The 27,718-nt window shown below is 33.0% G+C and overlaps 1 protein-coding gene across 1 annotated transcript; it reads right to left on the bottom strand.

The window, feature by feature from the left end:
• Window positions 1–9,335: 9,335 nt before the first annotated feature.
• On the bottom strand, window positions 9,336–27,180 carry LOC25492839 (MAP3K epsilon protein kinase 1). Its single transcript, XM_013601090.3, has 24 exons — window positions 26,931–27,180; window positions 25,926–26,060; window positions 25,464–25,484; window positions 24,645–24,718; window positions 24,438–24,528; window positions 24,265–24,348; window positions 23,042–23,143; window positions 22,679–22,810; window positions 22,399–22,470; window positions 21,303–21,406; window positions 19,839–19,926; window positions 18,136–18,471; window positions 16,987–17,325; window positions 16,844–16,888; window positions 15,476–15,655; window positions 15,286–15,369; window positions 13,927–14,018; window positions 13,757–13,840; window positions 12,610–13,421; window positions 11,845–12,233; window positions 11,626–11,760; window positions 10,550–10,956; window positions 10,018–10,132; window positions 9,336–9,792 (listed from the first exon to the last, which is right to left on the bottom strand). Exons 1-24 carry the CDS (start codon window positions 26,988–26,990, stop codon window positions 9,631–9,633), a joined length of 4,143 nt encoding a protein of 1,380 aa, XP_013456544.2. The 5' UTR covers window positions 26,991–27,180; the 3' UTR covers window positions 9,336–9,630.
• Between the last annotated feature and the right edge of the window lie 538 nt (window positions 27,181–27,718).

Here is a 27,718-nt window from a genome sequence, read left to right as displayed (position 1 = left end):
TTTATCTCTTATTTCTCTTTATACGTTCTTTTATATTTTCCTCTTTTTGTTTATTTCATCTTTATATGATTAATGATATATACACAAAATAGTCTCATATTTAATTCCCATACGTTCATGAGTTATCAATGTTAATAATGTATTTATCTTCTATACAATTATTGACTAATCATTATCGATTATTTCTAATAATATACACATAAAATATTCCAATAGCCAAATTGTTTACTAGTTAAGGTGTTAAGAAAGGATTTATGTGCAACATCAATATTTTGAATGACAAATATATATTAATCAGAAAAGTGAAATGAATAAATAAAGTACGAAAATAAGAAGGGTGTATTGGATTAGGATTTTAAAGGATAATTTTTGTTTAAAAAAGTATTGAGAATTTTAAAAGACTTTGGAGGATTTTGATGACTTTAAAAGACTATTAAAGATTTCAATGGATTTAATTCATAAGATTTTAAAGGATTTGAAATGATTTTATGGATTTCAAGAGATTTCAACGGATTTTATGAATTTTAAGAAATAATTGAAAAAATATCATAACACACTCTCTTTCACAAAATCTCAATAAATACTCTTTTATTTATTTTACTTTATTTTTTAAGAGAGAGAGAGACTTTTTCATGCTAAAATTTCACTAGAAAATTCCACAAAATCCATCAAAATCTGATTTATTAAACAATCATTCGAAATTTGAATGATTTTGAATACCACTAGACTTTTTTTAAGTGATTAAGAGTCTTGATTGAATACCACGAGACTTTTTTTAAATGACAAAGAATCTTGATTGAATAACACAAGACTTTTTTTAAATTGAAAAGAGTCTTGATTGAATACCACAAGACTTTTTCATAATAAAAATGTCTTTTAAAATCCCTTAGAATCATGATCCAATACACCCTCCTAAAATTGCCAAAAGCACTGAAGACAATACATAAAAAAAAAAAAAAATAGAAGGAAAGCTACATAAAATAAAGGGTTAATTAAGTTTTTGGTCCCTATAAATATCTGCAGTTTTGTTTTTAGTCCCTATAAAAATAAATCACACTTTTTAGTCCCTATAAATTTTTCTGTTAGTGTTTTTAGTCTCTGTAAAATTAAAATTTGTTTAATTATGCTTAAACTTCAAAATTTTTGAAAGATTTTTTACATACATGTTCATAACATCGTAAGACATTCTTTTATAAAAAAAATTTATTTTTTTAACATGTAATAATTTAAATATGAATTTTTTTAAAAGCCAAAATTTTAAGATTATATTAATGAAAATTTGGACCTAATAATAAAATTTTAAGTTACTTTTTTGCGGAGGAACTTTGTATAATATTCTAAGTAAGTGTGTGAAACATATATTACAAATTTAAAAGTTTAAGCATAATTAAGCAAATTTTAATTTTACAAGGTCTAAAAGTATGTGTTGGTCTCTATTAAATTGAAATTTGTCTAATTATACTTAAACTTTTATATTTTTAAATGATTTTTAACAGACATCTTAAGAACATTATAATAATCTCTTTTATAAAAAATTAGAATTTTTTAACTTGTAATGAATTAAATATAATTTTTTTAAAACGCCAAAAATTCAAGATAAAACTAAGGAAAATTTGGACCTAAAAATAAAATTTTGAGCTAATTTATTGTGGCGGAACCTTTTATAATGTTTTAAACAAGTATGTAAAAAATTATTAAAAAAATTAAAATTTTAAGCATAATTAAACAAATTTTAATTTAACAGGGACTAAAAACACTAACGGAAAAATTTGTAGGGACTAAAAAATGTGATTTATTTTTATAGGGACTAAAAACAAAACTGCAGATATTTATAGGGACCAAAAACTTAATTAACCCTAAAATAAACGATTTAAATACATTTTGATGCTTTCTCTTACAATATTAACTATTGTTAATCTCATTTCGTATTAAACAATTTTAAAAATACATCGAAATTAATACTGAAAATAATCAAACATAAGACGTTAAGAGATCTGAAATAAGCCTATGAGCTTAGCTCAGTTGGTGGGACCGGGGTTCGAACCCCGAACACTCTACTTCTCTACAATTTAATTGTGTGAGCTCTAACAACTAGGCTACTTGATAAAAAAAGAAAAAAACAGAGATTTCAAATAAATAATTTTAGAGCAAACCCAAATGGGTTAATATCAATAAATTATCAATAAATAATTTTACCATAAATAATTTTGTTTGAGTTATTATGACATAATTTTGTAAAACAAGCCATTTACAATTTATTTTTATTCAAAGAAAAAAACAAGTAAACAAAATAAAAAAGTGAATGAAAATATTCTTGAGATTGGATATGAGAGTTCACACACACATAAGTAAGCAACGTTAACGCACGGTTAATCACCCGTCCATGTATTTTGTGACAAATTTCCGCAATTTGGAAAAATTACTGAAGAACTAATATCTTAAAAATTGCTTTAAAAACAGAAAAAATTAATAAATAAATTACCATCTCAAAGCAGCTGATGAAACGCTGTGGAAAACAACAACAAATAGTTTTGACCAAAAAGTTCATTTCGCATACGCGATGGGGACGGAGTGCGATGTGGAGGAGACCGGTTACCGAGTGGTGGTAAAGTATGGCATCTGCGAATGCGATCACGGCGTTTGTAGGTGTAGGTGAAACAAACGTTTAACTCTTTTGTCGTTTAAGGGAGTTTTGATCTATCCCTCTGTAAATTTACGTACATGTTGATTGTATAAAATTGATGAGTTGAAATATTGTAATTCTTTTTCAAAAAAATTATTTTATTTGAAACTATTTTAATTAATTAAAAGAGAGAAAATCAAGATGCAGAATGTGCACTCACCAATCATGTCAGTTCAAGCGATTAATTGAATTAGAAAGACTTGTTCAAATATTGGATTAGAAATAGAAAAAAGTTTTTTCACACAGAATATATAGCACTTTTCTTTAGCATTATATGTGAACTGAATTAGTTCGAAGAGAAAGAAGAAAAAAAAAAATCAATTCCAGTTTTTTTTTTCTTTTTCGACGGAAAATCCAGTTATATTGGCTTTCTTTAGCAGTGTATGTGAACTGAATTAGTTCTAAATTCTAATAACATACACATTAATATATACGTAAGATATTCTAATAGCCTAATTGTTTACTATTTAGGGCGATAAGAAAGGATATCGGTTCCTTCATATATAATGAGTATTTAATTTATCTTATGCCGAATTTAGTTATAGATGATATTGAGAAAATGATAGATGTGTTTTGGTGGGGATGAAGGAGTAACAATCGTGGGATTAAATGGATGGCATGGGAACGCGTGGCATTCCCCAAAGAATTTGGTGGTATGGGGTTTAGGAATTTCAAAGCTTTTAATCTCGTTATGGTAGCTAAGCAAGAATGGAGTTTTATGTCTAAACCTGAATCTGTGGTTGCTAGAGTTTTTAAATCAAGGTATTTTCCCCGTTCTTCATTTTTTGGGTGCTAGACTCGGTTATAACCCGAATTTTGCTTGGCGGAGTATTTGGAATTCACATCAGTTACTTTTATATGGATGTAGATGGACAGTTGGAAATGGGCAGCAGGTCAGCGTGATGAATGATCCATGGGTTCGAGGTGTCCGTGGATGCTAGATTCAATCCCCACAAAGTCAAGATGTGTATAGTTTGAGTGTGTCTGATTTAATAGCTGTCGAGGAACGGGTTTGGGATATTGATAAGATTGAATTTTTGTTTTTAGATGATATGGTGCAAGCTACTCTCGACACACCACTGTTTGCGGAAGTTCAGAATGATATAATAGCATGGATGATGGAACATAACGAGAGGTATACTGTTAAGACTGGTTATATGCTGGCTATGATGGAGTTGCTACATACTGATTGGTTCCATGTTGAAGCAGTGACATAGAATCTGGAAGGTGAATTCCCCTCATAAAGCACATAATTTGTTATGGAGGATATGTAGGGTGTGTGTTCCGACGCACCTTCGATTACAATCAAGACATGTACAATGTGAGATGGTATGTCCCTGGTGTAAAACGACTGTTGAGGATGATTGACAAGCTTTTGTGGGTTGTACGGTGGCACAAGAGAGTTGGTACTGGGTAGGGCTTGCGACTGCGCTGCAACCGCGAGTTGGAACTGTGAGCAGTTTGGCAGACTTTGTTTTTGATATATGTCGTTCAGAAAGCCGAGATATTGCTGGTCGGGTGGCTGTACTTCTTTGGCAAATTTGGGCTGCACGTAATGATGTCATTTGGAATGACGCTCATCATACTTCAACGAGCATGGGAAGGACAACACTAGATGCATGTCAACAATGGCAAGAGGTTCATAAACACCACTCACCACCGATTGTACAACACGGGCACAGTAGAGTGCAAGGTAACAATTCAGTTTGGGAGAAACCGAACGAGACGTGGTTGAAGTGCAATGTGGATGCTGCGTTCCATGATCGTAACCATATTACATATTTTGCGTGTTGTGTTAGAGACTCCCACGGGCAATTTATTCGGGCTCAAACGAAATGGCAGCGGGAAAATATGATAGTTTGAGGGGGAGGCAGTAGCCTTACTCGAGGCCCTTCACTTTGTTGATGCGAACAGATGGGACCGGGTTGTGTTCAAGTCCGACTCATCTACTTTAGTGCAAGCTCTATCGTCTCTGGGCCATGGTGATTCAAAATTCTATGCTATTGTTTCTAGTATTATTAATCAGTTATCATTACATTCCAACTTCGAGGTGAAGTTTGGTAGAAGACAAGCGAACATGGTTGCTCATAGTATATAGCTAGGGCGGCCTGTCCTTGGACTAGTCACCATATTTTTTTTATTCTTATCCTTCTTATATTGAATATTGGTTGATTAATGATAATAGTTAACTTTATTTCGGTAAAAAAAAAAAAAAAAAAAAAAAGATATTGGTGTTGTTATCCAAATCCATTTGACCAAAAAAAAAAGAAAAAAGAAAGGATATCGGTGCAACATCAATATTTTGAATGACAAAAAGTGAAATGAATAAAAGAAGTACGAAAAAAAGTACCAACTCAAGACATAAACTAAGCGATTTAAATACATTTTGATGTTTCTCTTACAATATAAATTATTGTTACAGCAATTTTATCTCATTTCGTATTAAACAATTTTAACACTAAGATCTAAAACATATCGAAATTGACACAAAAAATAATTGAACATAATGAATTTTACCATTTTTAGACCAACTCATATGGGTTAATATCAATAAATTATCAATTTAATTTTATAATACTTTTACCATAAATAATCTCGTTTGAGTTATTAAAATTTTATATAATAAGCCGACATAAATTTCGTAAAAACAAGTCGTATGCAATTTATTTTTATTCAAAGAAAAAAAGGTAAACAAAATAAAAAAGTCAATGAAAATATTGTGAGTTTAGCTCGATTGATATAAATATTATATTTTATATGTAGCGTCCGGAGTTCGAACCTCAAACACTGCACTTCTCTACAACCACTTCTCGACAATTAAATTGTGTGAATCTAGTCATTAAACTACTTGACAAAAAAAACAAATCTTGAAAATGTTAACCGGGTTGAGTTTGGATATGAGAATCACCCCATAGATTGATGGTTTTCATATTTATTTTCCGAACATTTCATTGTTGCTTGAACCTTCTATTTATGCGCCTCACGTCATCAAAACATATGGTTTTAGGGGCTGCACTAGGTTAGGTTAAACAAGGAGAGACTTTCTGTGTATATTTCTGAGGCAGTGCTGCCCTTACTACATAAGAGAAATGCTAAATATGTTTTCGTTGAATCAAACGAATAAATGGTAACTGTTCATTTAGTTGTGATTCTTGTGTATTAATGTTTTGATATAGCCACCATTTTTTATTTTTTATAACATATAATATATATATATATATATATATATATATATATATATATATATATATATTTGCTAAAATATAATATTATTTTCTTATATAATACTTTTTAAAAAGTTATATTATTTTTAGTCTCTATAATATTTTGGATAATTTTTTTTTTTTTTGAGGAAGGATTATCTGTATTTTTATTCCCTATAAAATATCTTGAAAAATGGTAAAAAAAAGTATATTCAACTTCCATTTTTTTATGTTAACCCTTCGCTTTTTAGGAAAAGGGATCCGGGATCCCTGATCCTGATCAGCCATTCATCTTTAGGTTTCACTTTAATCCCTTAAATTTTATGTTTAATTTCGATTTTTAAGTTGTAAACATTAAACACTTTGATTTTCTAGTCTATTTATTTCATTTTGGTCTCTTAAGTTACAAATGTTAAACGATTTGCTCCTTAATGTTTTTAAGTTAAACTTGTTCAAAAAAATGTTAGCAACTTAAATTATCAAAGTGTCTAACATTTATAAATTAAGACCCATGCTTTTTCACACAACCCATGTGTACTATTTGAAATTTTGAATGAATTTTTGAAGGAACGTTTAAAATATTATAATAATCTTACGAAAAATAGAATTTTTTAACAAAACATGAATTAAGTATAAATTTTTATAATTTTGGTGTTTAAAAATTTATATTTAATTCATGTTTGATTATAATTTCTTTTAAGAGATTCTTATAATTTTCTAAACATTTTTGTAAAAACTCTTAAAAAATTAAAAGGATACATATGGTCTGACTTAAAAGCAAAGACTAAAAATGTAGACGTAAAAATTTTGAAGGATTAAAAGTCGAAATAACATTTTAGAAGGACTAAAACGAGAAGTTTGAATATTTATAAAGATAAAAAATATATTTAACCATTTTTATCATCAATTTTACAAAAATAATATAAATACTAGTTTCGTTGATGATATAGAAATGTTAATTGAAAAGAGTACCTATTTTGCTTCGAGGATTGGAAACTGTACTTTGAAGTTGTCTTAATCTTATTGACAGAAAACAATACACACGTAATATATAATTATATACATACAATAAACAACATAAAGGCCTTAAATGGATGGCAAAATCTCCCTAAAATTTTTAGTGTGGCTGCACATGTTTAAGAATTTGAATTTAAGATATTGATTAAGCTAAAAAATACATGTGTCGTATTATCTAACTTCTCTTGGGTCAAATTTTGGTATTTTAGTTCAAGTCTTAATTAACAAAGCGAGTTGTAACAACATTCATCATACACAAAATGAACATTTATGTGCTACAAAACAATTAAATATTTAAAAGTACTTGCATCAATCCAATAGAAGTGTGTGTCTATTTTTTTTGAAGGAATGTGTGCGAGTGAGGAATCAAATTACATCAATGTAATGTTACATCGATATTACTCCGTTCAATATCATTTTATTATATTTATATTTTTTTAATTTGACGCTAGATTGTAAGTTTATATCATGCATATCATCCAATGTAAAATTTTATGCAAATCTAAATTCATTTGATATCTTATTATACCCACCAAGATTAACGGTTTATGCGTTTTTATTGAACACCGTTAATCTTGGTGGGTCTCATCAATATATAAAATGATTTTAGATTTGTATAAAGATTTAAAGATTTACATAAATGATCTATATGATATAAACTTACAATCTAACACTCAAATTTAAAAAATACAAATATAATAAAAATGATATCGAGCAATGTAACACAAAATAGTTCTTTCCTCTTTTCCCTTATTTCACCTTTTATATGATTAGTGATATATGCAATAAATAGTCCTTTCCTCTTTTCCCTGATCTCACCTCTCATAAGGTGAACTATATCACCTTAAAAATAACGACACTTGCAAGTTGACCTTCATGTAGAAGAGGTGTTCGTTTGAAGAGATATTAAACACTCAACACCAGTTTGAAGAGGTGATGCTAAGAATAATCAAGGCCAGTCTAGAAAGAACGAGGTGAGAACACTCATGATCAGTGGGGTGGAGGTTAGAAGGTGAAAGACATAGTGGATATATGCATTTAGAAGGTTGAAGTGGAGTCTTTCACCAGTGGCACTAGGTGTAGGTCAAATTTAGGCCGAACTAAGTGAACAAATATTAACGTGTTTTTCATTCTTCTCATTTATGTTATGTTTATCGTTTGTGTTTGTTTAATCACTTTGGTTTTGGTTACCGCTAACTTTTCTCCACACATCAAAGTATTAGTGTGAGTTTTGACTCAAATTCACAACATTCTCCGTAGTTATACTTCTAACATGGTATCAGAGGAAATCCCCATGAATTCCTCAATTTCAATCCCTTATCCGCTGCACAACACTGCGACGATGGCTGAAACCACCATTCCGCCGCCACTGGTTGCATCGTCTTTGCACCATCACAATAACTTCTCTGCAATTTATGATAATTTGGATTCTCATAACTACCTCCTTTGGTGACAGTAAGTCGAACTAGTGATCAAATCTAAATTGCACCATTTCCTTGTTAATCATTTAACTCCTTAGCGTTATTTTCAATTTAAGATTGCAACTTGAATTGCATCAATCTAGCGTTCCAAACATGGGAATTGGAAGCAAGAACTCGTGGAAACTTTGGGATCACATTCATGCATTTTTTCAGACACACGCCAATGCAAAGTGGCTACAGTTGAGATATGAGCTACGTGCAATGCAATTGGATCAAGGTTCAATTTCTGAAGTTATACATATCTCCGGTTTATCTTATATCATATTGCCTGTCTTTATAATTATCCTCATGTGTTTGAGTTGATGCCTACTTGTATTGTAAAAGCTATTTATAACGACAACATGAATTAAGTTTGTTTCCTTAAAAAATCGTAATTAAAAACATTTATTGAGTTCTTCAAAAAAAAAAAATACATTTATTTTAGGACTAGATATTGATTGAAATACCAAACTCTTTTGAGTTCATGGATGGGTGAGACCCAAGACTTGCAAATTTCTTGGGAAACTATTGAAATTAAAATGCATTTTCATTTTTCTCATTCACTGTAAGTTTATTATACTATTTTGGTGTAATCTTATCTTATTCCATCATCAATAAACGCCTATTCTAACAATTAATTCCGATTCAGGTACTAGTTCCTATCACATTGTTATCAATAATATAGATGACGCAGGTAATGTTGTATATTCTCCAGATATTTTCGATTAAAAAAGATCTTAAGATATTACAGTATACATATTTTTTTGGTCAAATAATCTAGTGGCTGAGACGCACATATTTTAAATGTGAAGAAGCTAGGGATCGAACCCCGGCCCCTGCATAATATTGTCCTTGCAGCGACCGCCTGAGTTGTGTTTGCAGGACATTACAATATGAATTTACTCTGTAGTTTATCAATAACTCTAGTGAATGATTTATTTTGTAACCAAAAAGGAAAAAAACTCAAGTGAGTAAAATAAACAGTTCCCTAAAGCAGTACCTTTATATTTTTCAACCCTGTATCCATACATTAAATGCACATACCTGGCCAAAAAAAAGGCCATTGAGCATAAGAAATCATCCACCCACTTAAATAACCACCAAAGAGTCAAAAAAAACTTCTAGCCCTATGTTATATTTTTTTCACTCAACCAAACGCAGTAAAATAAGCAAACCAGATAAAGGGGAAACTTCTATACAACAATTGAAAACCTTTTCCCCCAATGAAATAAATATACATCCAGGAAAATGGCCATTACAAACTAATTTACAAAACGGTGTTTATGTGTAGTGCTTTAAGCAATGAAGTTGCCATCTGTTTGACCAACACTTGACCATCTCTGCGTTCCCCTATCAAGTTTTGAAGTTTCTCCGGTAGATCATTCTCCACAATCAGTTTCTTGGGCTGAGGGTGATGCTCATAAACAGCCTGCCAGAACATTTTCAAGAGATATGTAAGTATAGTTGCTTTTGGAGCAAAAACCTATTCAAACACAAACTTGGATGTTCCATTCATACATGTTTTACACTAAGCCACATGTACATTAAAATAAAACAATTTTCTACTCAATCTATCGAATTAAGACAGGATTTGGGATGAAGTATTGTGGTAGCACCGACCAGATATTTTATAACAAGTATAATATATGCATACCTTTATAAGCCTCAGTAAATTAAGCCGAGCTATAGCATCTTGATGATCAAGCTTTGCAATGAGTAATGGAGTTAATCCATTAACAGCCAAAGTAGTATTGATCCGGGCAGATTTTCTGCAATATGGTTATTATATGACATTAAATAAAAACTCAGTGCAATGAAAGTAAAAATGTTAACATTAGAAGAATAACATAGAAAATTATATTTGGCTGCGTAAAATATCACATAACAAAGATCTCTAGGTACTTCTGTGAGCTAACATATCTGAGTTTCTGACTTCCCCCCCCCCCCCCCCCCCCCAGGAAAATATCTATCCTTCTCACCTGTAATCCATTTACTTTCCTTAAAAAATGCAAAATACTTGTCTATCCTATATTCATTAACCTCATAATAAGAAAAGGAATTTTGGTGCACAACTTTGTTTATAACCCATCAGTGCAAAACAAGTTTAGCAAATAATAAAAGCACTAAAGGGCAAACAACTAAATACTTAATTGGACAAGTGAAGAGAAAGGATTTAGACTTTATACGTGATAATTTTCAAGAATGGCTCCAATATGTGTACAAAATGCGCCTCTGGACAGCTCTGGAAGAATATCACAAGCTTCTGAACTGCATCCTTCTTTAGCAATGCTTGTTCAACCTTCCTATTATCATTGTCATGGGCCAAGCAAACAGCAATTGAATCTAGTGCTGTTACAGACCAAAACTCATCCTCAAGAAGGTTCAAATAGATATCCAAACCACCATGAGCCCTTAACTGCTCCCTTGAGTTACGAGATGCATGAGCCATGTCACACAACAGAGGCAATGCATATTGTTTGAGAGGAGAGTTTGATGTGATGAATTGCATCAGGTGGGGAATGATTCCATTTTCGGCTGCCTGTTCCTGTCTCCTCTTATTTATCTTGCATAAGTTGAACAATGCGTTCAGGACCTACGAAAGAGAAATGAAAGATGAGATTCAAGCCAACTTTCAACACACACATACCACAATGCTAGACTTATAATACTGTTGGTGCTAATATTTTATTTATTTTTAGCATAGCAAAAGAACCCTGTAGTTACTGCCTGACAACTGCTATTTTTTTTTTACTTGGTACAAACGCAACTCGCAAGTAGTACTAGTGAGTAAACATGGTACATAAAGGGTCAAGATAGGGAAGAAGGGAAAATTAGTTGGGAACAATTAGGATAGTTAGTTAGCAAGATGATATTAGTTAAATAAATAAATAGGGGATTAAAAGATGGAAGACGCCGTTCTGTATATTTGATGGCATGTGTGTGAAAGGAGATATCCTCCGTGAAGAGGAGACCCCTAAGGAAGAATTTTATGCTCCATTTGCTGTTCAGTTTTGAATAATATGATTCTATTCTTTTGATTCATTCGATCTTTAATTTCAACTTCAATGGGTTCGGGTTGGGGTTCCTAACTGAAAGTTAACGAGAAATACATGTATGTTTTATATGTTTTTTACCTACCAGTAGCTAGTCCACTACCAATCAATCACATGTTGAAATAAGTTTTTAAAATATTTAACAAATAATAAATAGCATTTATGAGCCACAACTAAATTTTAATAGAAGGAAGGTAAGTATGACTCACCTCATGATGTATCTCTGATACAAGAGACCCTTCTTTGAGTTCAAGATTTGGTATCAAGTATTTTATTGCCTCAGCACGCTGAAGATTTTCTAAGCAATTTGGATCAGTTGACAGGTGATTAATACACCTCAGTATCTAAAAATATACCAATGCCAAAATGGTTAGAAACTATGCAGTGGAATATATGCTAAATTCCATAAAGGATATGTTGTGTAGTACCTTCAACAAAATAGGTGGTTCTACCCTATTAAACATCTGGAAAAGTCGACTGAGCAAGCTTTGACTACACATATAAGACTTCACTGTTGTGTCTGCTTGTGCAAACTCAAGCAGAAGATCTGCCACCTTTTCAAGGTACTCTTTTGCAACTTCTGCATTCAATGATGAAACCATGTGGGAAAGTAGTCCAGATGAAGTAGCACTACCTGGTCTAGCATTTAGAACACCTGAACCAGACAATACACCTGATGCTGTCTGAGATACGATCCCAGATGTGGAAGCAGCTCCTTCACTAGAACCAAAAGTCCCTAATTTCTTGGGAGCAACTCTTTGAGACACTCTAGCACTGGAGTCAAGATTTCCGTTTTCCCTTCCACGTTGAGAAACATCTGCACAACCATAAAAAAGTCCACAGCAAACAAATAAAGACAACAATCCACAAAGAAAGCATTGAAGTGAATGTAAAAAAATAAAACAGAATGTTTCTTTGTTGGCTAATTATTCTATACTCTCTTCCATGTATGTGTTTTGTTGCATTCTAGATTATTCAGCCTCAGTAACTAACTAAACTACCTCCCGCAAAAAAAAAAAAAAAAAAAAACTAACTAAACTACCTTCAGTCAGGTGTTTACTATTGTAATTAGTTAGTTAGTAATTCAACGAAATTAAGTTTACTCCCACTGTTATCAGAATTGTAACAGGTAGATTTCTGTTATTTATCCATTTGAAATATCTTCATCAAAGAAGCAGACAGAACTTTATTACCTGCGAATTCTGCCATCAAAAAGTCCAGTTCACCGTTCGTTTTCTTCTCAGAGGCATGAAGCAAAGGGAGTACACTTTCATGTCTTTCTAACGCTGAAAACTGACGTACATATTCAAGCTGTCCAGAGAAACGTCCAGATCGGGGCTCTTTCTCCAACAAGCTAAGAAGAGGCCTAACTTGCTCTTGCTGAGTAGCTCCTGTTGCTGATAACCCGTTCGAGGAAGTTTCTGTCAATTTTGAAGACCTATCTGTTGATTTTCTGTTGCCAGAAATACTAAGACGTTGTCTGAGTTCAACATCAGCTCGAGAGGGATCACTTTTCCAACGATCTGCGTTCTCTCTCTCTTTCAATGTACCCGCTGAAGATTCCCTGGATGCAAGATTCAAACTCATCTCTAGTGGCACAGCTTCAGCTGCAGCATTGCTTGATTGAGGTCTATCAACATCCATTTGGTAGTTAGAATCTGACCTTCTATGTGAAGACTCTAAGTGATGATCAAGTGCTCCATGCCTTAGTTTAGTGAGATCTTGCTGATCCGCTGAAGAGAGCAGTGCCTCATTCTGACCGAAAAAAGGATGTGTAGGATCCAAGATACCAGAACGTGGCCGTTGAGTCGAACCATCAACTAAAAATCCACTCCCAGCAGACATAGATGCTAATCGTGTTGACTCATTTAAGCTATAAAGTGTATTTATAAGCCTAAGGAGTATGCCATTTTTAGCGGCAATGCGACAAAAATCATTTCTAGGTGTTGATTGCTGAAGCTTAAATACCTGCCACATGCCATCAATAGCCAGATGAACCATTTCCCTGAGACAGAAGTTGAGTCAGTCAGTTTTCATTGTACAAAATACGAGAATTTATTGCAAATTACAAGATTAAACTCATGCAAACTAGAAGAAGCAAATATAAAAAACAGGAAAGTCTGTTATGTGCTGAAGAAAACATCATAATAATACAGATGAAAAGAGAGCCTTATGTGGTTTTAAGATGATCCCATATCAGATCATTTATTTCCCAAAAATAGCATCAGATAAACCCATGCCATTTCTGTTGCAATGCCACATCTTGGCATAACCATAGCACTGCAGACTATAAATGTAAAATTTAATTCTACATAAGCAAAATTTATAAAAATAACTGACCTGTACTTGGCATAATCAGTTTCAAGAAATCCCACCAAAACAGGTATTCCACGGCAAGCTATAAACATTTGTAACGTCAAAGAACTGCATCAAGTGTGAACAATCAATTCAATGCCTTATTTTTGAAGTATAAAATCCACATAATGGTAACAAATAAAATAACTTGAAACCTTGACTGACAAAGCTGCTGAAAAAAATAAGCTGCTTCCATACGAATCTCCCGGGGACGATCGGGTACAGCAAAGCTCATGACTGCAGGAATCTACCAAGAAATTTTGCATTAAATATAGCTGAACCAAAATATTTGAGGACACTGATAAAATCAAGCATATAGAAAATCTATAATTAAAGCAGTCTTGTTTCAATTTTTTATCCTTAATCTCATAAAACAGCCAATGCAAAACTTAGTCATATAAAAATGAAATGGATCAAAGACGTCATAATGTTAATGCTAGGATTGTGGAACAAGACACCTTTAATGTGATCGGTGCTTACGCACCTTTTGGGAGGATTAAGAAGGCTCAATTTAGGAAATACCACTAGGAGAAAGATTTTTCAATGAGGCATCTAAAGGTTACGCCTTACAAGGCTTTGCATAAGGGATATGGCCTAAAGGAGGTAAATTTGAAGGGTAAATCTATCCAAGATTTTTCACCTGCTTGGATCTTACTTTAGCCAATACATGTTTTAGGTAAGGAGATGATTATTTTATCACGTAAAGAAGTGAGACAACATACTCTAAAGTAGATTTTTTCCTACAAGGAGAAATCAGATAGAAAATTTGCTTTAGACTGTAAACCTAAAAGAAGAGGGAAGAAAAGGTTGTCCCAAAAGTTGTCTCAAAAATGGTTGTACAAATATCATTTCTCAAACAGATTTTATGCTTCCTTTGAAGGAAATGATCATTTCTATGAACTATTCCCAAATAGCTACTTGGTCAGTTATGCAATCAAAACCCAGAACCTTGATCATGCAAGAAGATTGCTAAATGACACCAGCACATACATAAAAACAACAAAACCTACATGTCAATGATATAATAATTAGATAATTTACAAATTAAATAAACCTTAGTTCAACAGTGTGACAATGAAATTGCTATGCATTATTGGTTTATTTCATAGAAGATTTGTAAAATTCTTCTTCAAGATTACAGCACTGTCATGTCCAAATAATAATAATGAAGAACACTGAGTGGAACCAGCACACACATAAAAACAACAAAAGCAGCATGTCAATGATATAAAATTAGATAATTTACAAATTAAATAAACCTTAATTCAACAGTGTGACAATGAAATTGCTATGCATTGTTTGTTGGTTTATTTCATAGAAGATTTGTAAAATTCTTCCTCAAGATTACAGCACTATCATGCCCAAATAATAATAATGAAGGATACTGAGTGGAACCAACAATTAGACCAATGAGCCTCCCTAACATTAATTAGACATTTTAATGTAGAATTTAATCCAACAAATAATCAAATAGAGGTATAGGGAAAGGAGCATAAAACATACATGGGACTTACCAATCCAACAAGACAAGCATTTTCTTGAAAATCAGTGTTGTCTCTAATTATTTGATTTATAAGCTGAAGCACAGAACATATGACCTGAAACATCCATTGAATTTAAGATGTTTCCATCCCAATTACTTATTTGTCAGCTGTGTCATTCAATAATTAAAAGTCAAATGAAGTATCAAGATGGACAGCATACACGAGTTTTAGGAACATCTAGCAAGTCAGTTAGCGGAAGTAAACCATGCTGGGTAACAAAAACAATCTTCTGCTCTGACCGCTGCTGAAATATACCAATGAGTTTCTGACAAGCAGAGACAATCACGTCTTCTGATTCCTCTGGTTTTAATGAACCAACTAATTTGCTGAACTCAACGGCCTACAAAGTAATGGTAAATACATCACAAATGCATGTCTCACATACAAAAACATTGGTAGGCCAATTTTAAAAAATTTCTCTGCATTGAAGCATGTTTCACATGCAGAGGATGGTTGTTAAATGTCTGAGGATAAAGTGAGGGGCAGCAGATAAAATGTCACTATAAAATTGAAAAGAAGTTACATAGCAGAGAAAAGTATTGTCTGAAAAATTGGAAGTTATAATTTTTTGAAATCAACAGAGTCTAGAACTTGTTCTTTTTTTTAAAATAAAAAATTATCTGAAAGCATCAAGGAAACATACACTATGGAGTTCAAGTGTTGGAAGTGAATAGAAGATGCCAAAATGCAATTTTTTAGGTGGCAGAAAAAGCAACTTGAGTTACATTTTCAGTTAGAAAATAACGAAAGGACCCCTTGATAAAAAAACACAACTCAGACAGAATTGTTGGACCCCCCAAGGGAAAAAAAAAAGAAGCTAGCAGTCATTTTAATAAAGGGTTAAATATATTTTTAGTCCCAATAGAATTGAAAGTAATTTTTGTCCCCATAAAAAGTTCATACATTTTGAATCTAACATAGTAAAGGTAGTATATTTTTCGTCCCCCACTATTCTCTTGTCAGGGACTAAAAGCACACAATTTTTGCATGTTTTTGGGACTAAAAAATATAGTTTATAGGAACTAAAATCAACATGTTGCTGATTTTATAGGGGCCAAAAACATTTAACTCTGAAAACAATTGAAATAAAGAACACCAAAAGGACACATCAATACATTAGATATCACACGAATTGGGGACAATACATGGAGTGCAGTGCTTTTTTTCCTTCCCTCCCTGTCTCTTGCCCTCTACCATTCTCTTCCATGTGTCAGATTATTGTACACCAAAGATGTGATGTATACCTCACAAGATGACCATGTACTAAACCATACCCATGGTGTGTAGCACAGAAGCAGAGGGTTAAACAAAGAACAAATAAAAAAAAAATCTTCCAAACATAGGCTCTAATATAGTCATTTTTGCAGGACAAGTGTATTCTACCTCACATTCAATAAAGATGCACCCACATCCATAACATAAAATACAAACTAAGAGAAAGAATATATGAGATGCCAACAAATTATTAGAGCAGACTACATGAGATAGGTGTATGTTATGCTGAGGACAGAGGAAAAGGCCTTGGTACCTGCAGAGGAAAAAGGTTCTCTCCAGGAAGTTTTTCATCAAATACCTGATAAAAAAAATGAGGCCACAAAAAGTTAAAAGGATACAAACATGGGATTTTAAACAGAGAAAAAAGAGATTAATTATGAAAACCGACTAACATACCAAACCATCTATATCAATCACATCGTCTTTTAGAACACCTATCATCACTCGGTGTAAAAGGTTCCCACCATTATTTGCCTGTCCAATTTCACTCTCTTTCTCCCACTGCTTTCGTGCAATTGTAGCTCTCAACTCTTTTGCCAGGTCCTTTTCCCCTCCATCAATCATAGATGCATTGCCTTTTGCCATATGTGAAGTGGATGTAGATGTGGATGCCTCACCTACAACCTCCCCATGTCGTTTGTCTAACGGAAATAAATCATCCAAGTAGGCATCTCCTGGAGGGTCACTAAATTTACTCAGCCCATTTCCTTCCGCAGGGTGCAGCATCTTCATTGCCTTCAGATTGCAACCAGACAAGTTTATAAATTGTATCTTCCAAAAAAGAAAAACATGTTTTCTTGAAGAGTTATAGCATCAATACTTTAAACAGTGAAGCTTTAAGCAACACCTCGGTAGACTCGATCCAATCTCGTGTCTAAGGGTTGCAGAAAATCTGGTCACATATATCGGGTAAAGAACTACCCAAAGTATTGCTCAGAAGTACTTAATCATTTTATAACTCAATTTCAAAATGAACAAAATAAAAATTGATGTCTGCAAATTTGATTCTTTAAAATGGTGGATAATATCAACAGAAGGGTAAGCAAGTTCAACTAAAAAAAATGTATGCCAGAAACTCATCTAAGGTGATTCTCTCATTTAAGAAGAACCGAGAGAGAGGCATAGTTGCACAAAAGGGATCAAAATGAAAACAATCCAATTTAAAACGAGGAGAAAAGGACTCAAAAAAATTAGGAGAAACAATTAAAAGGACCATACTCTAAATGGACTTGCTGTAAATTTGGTTTCGAATAGAGCAAAAGTGTATCACTTGATCTCACTTAATGGGGCAAGGCTTGGTTTATCATATTATATATATTACATATGTGTGTGTGTGTGTGTGTGTGACAATAAAACAAAATAATCAATAATAACCAGGTCAATAACCCATTTGGGTTCTGGTGGTGTGGCTTGAAACCTTGGAGTGAGCTCCTCTCAAGGTGGGCTAGTTTAGCTTATTAAAAATAATAATAATAATAATAATAATAACCAAGTCAATAATCAACAAATCTTTCAATCAGCCATAACAAATATGAAATTCTTTACCTTTGCGGGACCTTTATCAAGACCTCTTGGTCCAAAACCAAATGATTTTCCTCCAACCTTATTAGTCATTCCTCTTGACTGTGGTGATCCAACTTCTCCGTTGATCACGCCTTCAGTGTTTGAAATTTCATGATTACCAGTTGGCTCAGAGCTACCCATTTCTCCATCAGAAGAGGGTTTGCTAGAACCAATTTGTTGAACGGACTTCTCATGGATGGCTAAGGTAAGAACCTCATCCGATGGGACATCATCAGCCTTTTCTGTTCTTTCATTGGGAAAATTAGAATCCGAAGCATTTCCATCTTGAGATCTGCAGCTTTCAGCAGCCGCAGTGCCCTACAATATGCAAATTAAAGTTGAGAGTGTACTAAAATTACATTCAGTTACTCCCAGTATCTAGATTTATTGTTTATGGTTAGTTTCAAATTAATGAAATTATCAGCAGTGGCGTTGCCAGGACCCTAGGTTAGGGGGTTCAACCTTTGGAACTTTAATCAATAATTATAATATATATATATATATATATATATATATATATATATATATAAAGATTATGCTAACAAGTTTTAAAAATTGTTAACAAAATTAAAAGTAGCAGTTTTTCATTGGAAAAAAAAAAAGTTTTAAACATTTAAAAAGTGTCCTTAGAGCACTTTTCACCACATTCCAACATAATATTTCTATTTTAGTTCTTTAATCAAAGCCCTAAGAGCCAATTTAGGTGGGCTAGTTTACCTTCTTCAAAGAGCACTCTTTATCACCCTAAAGATAATATATATTTAAAAAATTATGTACATACTCTACAATTGTCTTCTGTGTGGTATCATGTTATGAGATTGTTGAATAAATATTTCATCATTTTAAAACATACACTTCTAATTTTATTAATGGATAAGTTATATTATATAATTTAAACATGCATGACAAATAAATTAAGGTAAACACTCCGACACCCCTAGAGTTTTGTTGGTTATGTACTCATCATCCAACCATTCGATGTTATATTATATTTTATATGCACTCATCATCCAACCATTCAATGTTATATTATATTTTATATTTATTTTGTTATTTAAAAATAAATTCAATTTTTTGGTAAATTTTACGTACGGTCTACAAATACACAAAGAAATTTCAAGTTATTTAAAAATTTACCTTAAATTAATTACAAAAAAAAAACTATTATATTCCCTCTAATCCTTATTACAAGAAAAAACATCAATATCAATGAACCTATTAATCCCCATGCATCCTATTAATGCAAACACTACTCCACTTACGCTGGAATAATAATGGATGCATGGGGATTAAGCTAGCCAGCAACTCATACGTTCTATTTCTCATACATTTTAAATTCAAATACTAGCAAACACTACTCCACTTGGAAATATAGAAAGATGTACAGCAGGTTAAAGCAGTAAAACAGTTGCAGGGTAAAGCAGTAAAGCAATAAAACAGTTGCAGGGCAAAGCAGTAAAGCAGTAAAACAGTTGCAGGCTAAAGCAGTAAAACAGTTGCAGGCTAAAGCAGTAAAACATAGCGAGGAGATTCAAAATGATAAAACTACATGCTTATTGGTTCAAATTTTTAAAATTCATGGGATGCAGTTGCAACCCCTCAAGTGTACATGGCTCCGCCACTGATTATCAGCCCCAGTAGAAAAGAGAAAATGGAAGTCCTTATAGCTCCCCACCAACACTGACCTCTTTCTGCACAGAAGAGTTTTCACCTGCAAGCTTATGATCACCATCAGAAGCTTTTCCATTTGTAGAAGCACCTTCCTCTATATTTCTGCAAGAGGTAGCACCATTCGACTAAAAAACTGTAGCAATTACAGAGCTAAAACCAAACGGAAGTATACAATAATTCAAAAAAAAAAAAAAAAATCTGGCAGTATATGCATCAAAAACTAATTAATCTTCCATTTCTTGAATTAGAGAAAATTTATCTTCAAAGTGACCACCAGTAGTTGGCAGATATACTACAAATCCAGTGGAAAACTAATAAAACATGCATAATATGATCCACGTTACTATTCCCCCATTCTTCTCAAAGAATTATAAGACAAAATAGAAGTTTATGAGTATAGGGAAACTGACAGCTTGATTATGCATTAGGTAAGAAAAATCATTTTGACCCCACTGTCGTGTTAATATTCGTTATTTACAAAGTAGTCTAGGTATAACTAACTGAAACAATTATGTAGCTAACTCAGACAGATACAGGACAGCTAGACAAGTGTAAATAAAGGGCACAACCAGAAGTAGTACATGAGAAGTGGTAATCTCTATTCTCTCACAGTGAGCAGCTACCCATTGAGGAATGTCGATGCAAAAAACTACTGTGTCAAGCTATCTGCTATAGGGGATGAAACCAAAGTAGTTCTTGGGGTTCATTGGGAAAATGAGAAAAGCAGGATTACACACACACAAAAACAAAGTCAGGGTATTCCCATAGATATGGATGTGAGAGACAAACCCCTTGGATAGGGGTGATTGTTAAAGCCCTATCCAATCAGTCTATTAGAGAATGACTACCGTAAGAAAAGGCCAAGTGATACATAATGCTCACTTGCAAGCTCGTGAGGTGAGGATTTCCCAAGCCTTATAAGGACTAAATTTTCCATATCTCTGATTCTCTAGGTAATGCGGGATTTCAACAAACCCCCTCATGCTCAGAACTGGACACTTTGAAGCACGGACAAAATGCGGGTGGCCCAATAATACAGATCTTAGCACATCTCGTTATGCCCAAGATTGAACATCAGGAATATGGACAAATATGGGTGGCCTATTAACAAATCTATGATAGACTCTGATAGCACCTTAAATATTGAGTATATCTAACTCAACTCTAAAAGCTAGTTCAAAAGGTAAAGATTGTCCAAGCCTTTATAATGACTAATTTGGCCATACCTATAGTCAATATGGGTACTCAACACACACCCTAACACTTACAAATGAAGCATGGACAGAAATAGGTGGTCTTACAGAGATCTTAACGCCCGAAATAGGTAGAGGGAAACATCACTTATTATGAGTACAGTTTCAATAGAATGATGTGATCTGACAGGTGTCAGATCACGAAGTTAAACAAAATACTTATATATGGTTTGGTTCAACTAATATAAATAACATAATATGGCAATAGTATCCCAGACTGTCTACCTTAATGTTCCACTATGACGAAGAGAAGACTGCAGGACCCGTCTGCAGTTTTGAATCCAAGGGTGAGACAACAGCGTTTTAGCATCAGGCCTTTGTCTAGCATCCTGACATGTGCAACAAAAATAACAAAATAGGATATTATTACAAACAAAAAAAGAGTGAAAATAAATTATCAGTTAATGACTTAAGCTCCAGCATATCTGCTACTTTCAATTATTACAAAAAAAAAAAATCACTTTGTTCATATAATTCCCTTAAAAATTTAAATTATAGTCATACAAATGTGTGACCATAGCAGAGCCAGTAATTAAGAAACGATTGGTGTACATAGACATAAACACAAGTCCCCGTGAGCATAGCTCAGTTGGCAGGGACAATGCATTATTATATGCAGGGGCCGGGGTTCGAACCCCGGACACCCCACTTATTCACTTTAAAAGTGAATTTCTAGCCACTAGGCTACCTGACCAAAAAAAAAAATAGACATAAACACAAAATAGGATAATAGTATTTTAGTGAATTTTCATTTGTCGCAACCTAATATTGCTGGAAATAGTATTGCCATAATAATAGTGGCCCAATTTTTTTTGAAAATATCCTCATTTCCCTTCTTTTTCTCCAATCATTCAAATGACCAAGCAATTTGGAAACAGTCCAGTAGCAGAACAAGTTATGTAACTATGGAAACCAATCTAAAAAACAGCAGAATTATGCCCGCGTAACAATTCGTAATTCCATTTTGGAAGATCCCTTGTTGTAAAAATCAGTTCTTTCTTTCTTAACTATTGTGCAATTAATGAATAATCTAACCATATATGGTACAGACAAAAATCTTAAGGATAAGTAATATAACATCTTTCCACTTTTTATTTGTTATATATAGAGATAGAGTCTAGTGCGCAAAAAAAAAAAAAAAAATCCTTATACTGACAGCGACAACCGACCCATGTCAGATCATGGATGGGGGTTGGGAACAAAGTTCAAGATAGATGGAGAGAATACACCAATAGAAGTTATACACAATCACAACGGCATCCAAGTAAAAGACATGTTCATTAAGAAACATTTTCCCATCAACGGCTGATATTTAATTTACCTTCTTAAAGCATTGATGCAGAAAATCAGTAATGTCAGGCGAAAGGCTATCAGGAATTGGAGGATTGTCATCCTGAGAGAAAAGTCAAGAGACACAAATCAAATTATAACTGTATAATTGAGCATATTAAGATTGCATGCTAGCAAAAATTGTTCCAATTATGAACTTGATAGTTGTACAATCAAATGCAAACATCATTATCTAAACAATTCTAAAAGAAACCCAGGTCCAAAGAACCTTCATAGATTGAGGAAACATGAATGATGGTGCATAAGCAAACCTGGACAATACGGAAAAGAGCCGGCATAGGCTGCAAATCATAATAAGGAGGCACACATGTAAGAAGCTCAACAACTGTACAGCCAACACTCCAAATGTCAGAAGCTGCACAAACTCCAGACATTTCTATAACCTGAAAAACCAAACCAAAATGAGATAAGGAACACAGTACATGTGGGATAAAATGAAAGTTTCTCCTAAAAACACAAACTGAACAGTGAGGCAAAGTTGCTAAAAACTGCAAAAAAAAAGGGTCCTCTAATATCTTCGCATACCAGTCTGGTCTTAGAAAAGAATTTAGATATGATAATGGTCACAAGCTCTAACCAAATGATTTAGCAGAATAATATCATAACATTAATACCTCCGGCGCCATCCAGTATGGTGTTCCAACAACTGAATGAGTGTTAACATCAGCTTCTGTTAATTTTGTTGCAACACCAAAATCAGCAAGTTTGACAAGACCCTGAAAGCATAAATCAAGAAATTAAAGCAAATTTTCTAAATAGATCTAGAACAAAGAAAAAAACAAAACCAAGATACAGTAATGCAAATATAATGCAGTTTATGTTTAAAAAGAGACTTGAATAAAAGGGAACCCGTGGTGACACTGTAATGCAGACATAAAGTAGATATTTTTCCACAGTTTAGTTTGATTTTTTAGAACTTTCTGTATTATCCCAGATGTACTGTTTTTGTTCCACATTATTTTCCTATGGTTTTCATTAAAATTGCACGGGAAAATATCCTCGAACAACGGGTGGTGTGAACGGAAACCCGTGGTGACACTGTAATGCAAACATAAAGCAGGCTGACAAAAAAAAATTGTTCATAAATGAATAATTTATCACAGATGATTAAAAATGCTGATGTATAAGAAATCCTCAACAAAAGGAGAAAAAACAGACACAAAAGAAGAAAGTCAAAGAGCTGTCCAATCTCTTTCTGCTATCGCTAACTCTTTTTCCGTGCTGTTTTATTTTCCTTTTTACACTTTATGGAGAATACATTATGCTCCACATTCCTAGTAATTAGCTGATGTTGGTATTAAAACATATACACATCGTTCTGAATTTAATGCAAAATGCTTAAGAGTGATAATAATGCTCAAAACAACGCAAGGCAAGGACTCCTTCCTTTTGTCATCTATTTTCTATCTGCGTTTATTTTTAGCTATAAAGTAAACTGAATATCAACACAAACAAGATACAGTAAAGAAGCATAAGAAAATAACTAAAACAAAAAACAAAAGTTGATGTGGCAGGCAATGAAACAGAAAAGCAAGGATTATACAAAATGCACTTTTTCAAAGAAAGATTCAAAATATAAAGCTCAACACTAAAAATCCACACTCTAGAGCTTAACATGGCTAAACAGTGATTTTAGATTACTAAGAACAACCATCTACTACATCCAGATGAAACACAATTAACCAAGTCCAAAATAAAAGGATGAATTGTTTGATGAAAAACTAACCTATGAACAGATATACCTTAACATAGTGACGAAATCAATTTGCACATAAGCAACCACTAAAGTTTCTAAAATACAAAGGTCAAGTATGCGATAGGACCATAAAAAATTTACCTCTTTAGTTGTCAATATATTTGCACCTTTAATATCCCGATGGATAACACCTTGCTCATGTAGGTAAACCAAGCCTTCCAACACCTTTCACATTATATAATACTTTTAGCATGAAATTAAAAAATAGCCAAATCTTAGAAAGACTTTTAGGGCAAACAGTTAAGGCTACAAACCTGGGCAATATAAACTGCAACCAACGATTCTGGAAAGGGTCCGAATTTATTTGGCTTGATAATATTTGCAAGTGAGCCATTCTCAACATACCTATGAATTTGCAGCAAACAATGCGAAGCAAAATCAATTAACTACTCTAAATACCCTCCTTCAAATGATCCCACAATTAAATCTAACAACATTGAGGAAGAGTTGAGCTCACTTACTCAAGAACTATGTGCAGGTGACTCTTTGTCTTCAAAGATCCAAGATATTTTACAATGTTTTTGTGATTCAAATTCTGCAAAATAATAATCATTTAAAAAAGAACGACATCATATAATAAGTTTAGCAATTCCGTGAATTCTCAAAATCCCAAACTTTTCAGAATTATTCCAATCCAAGACTAAGACAATAAATTATTAATTATTACAGCATCAGCAGACAAGGAAAAGTAGCATTGTAGTCAATCACAGGGTTACACCTAGCATCGTGGCACCTAACCACTGAAACCATCACATCACATCACATTTTAACAGTTATGGTTGTCACGGCCAATCACAGCCATTGTGGCCATTACATTCTACGACAATGCAAAACAACCCAACTTTGCCTATTTACATTGAAATCATATATGTTAGAAATTAGAATATCTAAAAACTATATTGCCACGTCACTATTCTATCATAAAATATCTTAAACTATCTCTGAGAATTAGTTTCTGTCTTTATTTTCATTATTGTTTTCTGTATTAATAAGGATTAAGAGTCAAGCATTAAGAAATAGAGCATTATTTTTATTTTTTTATAGAGTGCTCTGTCTCTACAATAACATCCAACACGTCATTTACGTCAATATAATATAGTTTTAAGAGTGCTTTTTAATGCAATAACAGTTGTATCATGTCATTCAAAATCATTGCCTAAAGCTTCAGGCACAATATATACATAGGAGGAATAGAACAAATAAAACCCTGAGTGGCTATCAAGCAAAAGAAAAATTAACTGATAATGTACTGCTAATCTAACATTGAGGAAAAGAATTACCTTTAACAGATCAATTTCTTGCTATAAACATTGAGTCGTCCATCCAATAACAGCATAGTCACAGGTAAACAGCACCCAGATTAGTGAATAAAATAAAATAAAAAGCAACGATAAAGAGGCGTTACAGTCTAGAAGAAACGGTAATGAGTTTGCTAGTTGTTTTATCTGTTGCAAATATATTTTGGGAATTTAAGTGTGCTTCAAAAAGCCCAACATAAAAAGTAACGAACTAACAAAGTTGGGAGTTGCAGGCCCTAAAACCTTAGGGTCTTCAAATTTCATACGATTTGCATATTACTTCCTGGTAATCCCACTTTAATCATACAATCCTTGGTGTGTCCAATTTCAATTCGGACCAAAATTAACTCCACCAAGGATGCCATCAAGACCTAACCATTTATAATTAATAGCTACCCTAAAATTTTAAAAAGAAAACGGATGATATTAAAATGCATTGTATACCATGATAATGTTAAGATCCTCCTGAGCAATATTCTCCAAAGAAACTTGTTTAATTGCAACAAAATCTCCATTCTCCAAGTCCAAACCTTTGTAAACTCGAGCATAAGCTCCTTTCCCAATCTCATCTCCAAGCATCTGCTCCAAAGATCACATGTAAACAAGTCAATTCCATATGCAACTTCAAAAAAAAAAAACTTACAAATGATACTCATACATGTGAAATATAAATACAATCCTTCCAAGTGCATTCCCTCTACACACTCTCCAACATTTAAAAAGTTCAATTAAAAAAATCAATCAACGATAATAAAAATCACTTGTAGAATAAACAATGATAATAATCAAAATAAAAGACATTTAACAAGCGTTTGTCAAAAAAAAAAACATTTAACACGCGTTCGTCCATAAACCATTTAACACACGTTCGTCCAAAAACCATTTAACACTCGATTACGCAATTGAAAAAAATAAATAGATTAGAAACTTCCACAATCCAATTCGGTGGGAGTATCCCTTGCCTCTGGCACGCATCACAACTACCTTCAACACCAACATATTCCCGCGAAATTATCTTTAACTCATTACTACAACCACCATCGCTGATTCAATTTTACTGCCTGCTACTTTTCCACATTACACCTGCGCCCTTACGCTTACCATCAGCTTGCTTTCTAGGGTTTCAATTCAACTACTACATTATCAACCTCACCATTACTACAATCATATCATAATCGATAACTTCATCATTCATCATATCACACTGATTAAGCAAAAACCGCACTAAAATTTCTCTAACTTCAACAACAAAAAACCAACCTAAACCTTCCACTAATCAAATTTCAAATTTCAGTGTTTAATTCAACAATGCACAAAGCAATAATTCAAATTCAACAATTCAAACTTCAAAAAACAATGATATTAACATTTTCCAACAGCATTTTTTTCTTCAATTACGAAAAGATTAATTGAAAAAAAAAAATCAAAATGGATGAAGAAACGACATACATATTTATTATCAAGAGTTTTTGATTGGGTGAAAGCGGAACCAGTCGACTGGCGCGACATCTCTGCGAACGGCGGCGATCGGAGAAACGAAACCCTAAACGGCCATTCCGATTGAGAGCGACGCCGGAGAGAGGTGGAGGATTAAGTAATTGGGTTAATTAATTAGAAGTGTGTGTTATTGTAATTAATTGGAAAAGGTTAGTAAAAGAAGAAAATGCGTGTTTATAAGAAAGTGATACAATTGCAATGCATGCTTAGTTGTATTTTGTAAATAACGGTCAAAATGGAATGAATGTACTTACTGCTATATAGCTGGCAATGTCAATTCTTTTCCTTTTAAGGTAAGTAGATAATATTTATTCTTTTTTGCTAATTTTACTTTTTAAAACAAATTTATTAGTTCAACCTTCAACCATATTGTTTAAAACGATATTTATTTATTTGATATGATAAAGTACATAAAATACAACCACATATTCAACATCGTTAAAATTTTAAAATAAAAAAAAAAATTAACATCGTTAGAAACGTAAAAGATTAACAACCTCGCATCATTGAAGTTAATAACATATAACGACAAAATACATACAGATAATATGATAAAATCAAAGTGATCGGAATAAACATGACTCTGGATCTACAACGTAGACGCTAGAATCATTAATTAAATATGTAATTGGCTAAAACCGATATTTCAAAAAGAATCAAGCGAACTCCGCAACAAAACAGAAAATCAAACAACATCACACAAGACGAGCAATGTAACACTCAAACAACAAAATCACGAT

The sequence above is a fragment of the Medicago truncatula genome, chromosome 4 (genome assembly GCF_003473485.1).
Source record: "Medicago truncatula cultivar Jemalong A17 chromosome 4, MtrunA17r5.0-ANR, whole genome shotgun sequence".
In the NCBI taxonomy this organism is placed as follows: domain Eukaryota; kingdom Viridiplantae; phylum Streptophyta; class Magnoliopsida; order Fabales; family Fabaceae; genus Medicago; species Medicago truncatula.
The sequence above is the reverse complement of the archived record's forward strand: the minus strand, read 5'-3'. Positions and strand labels throughout refer to the sequence as shown.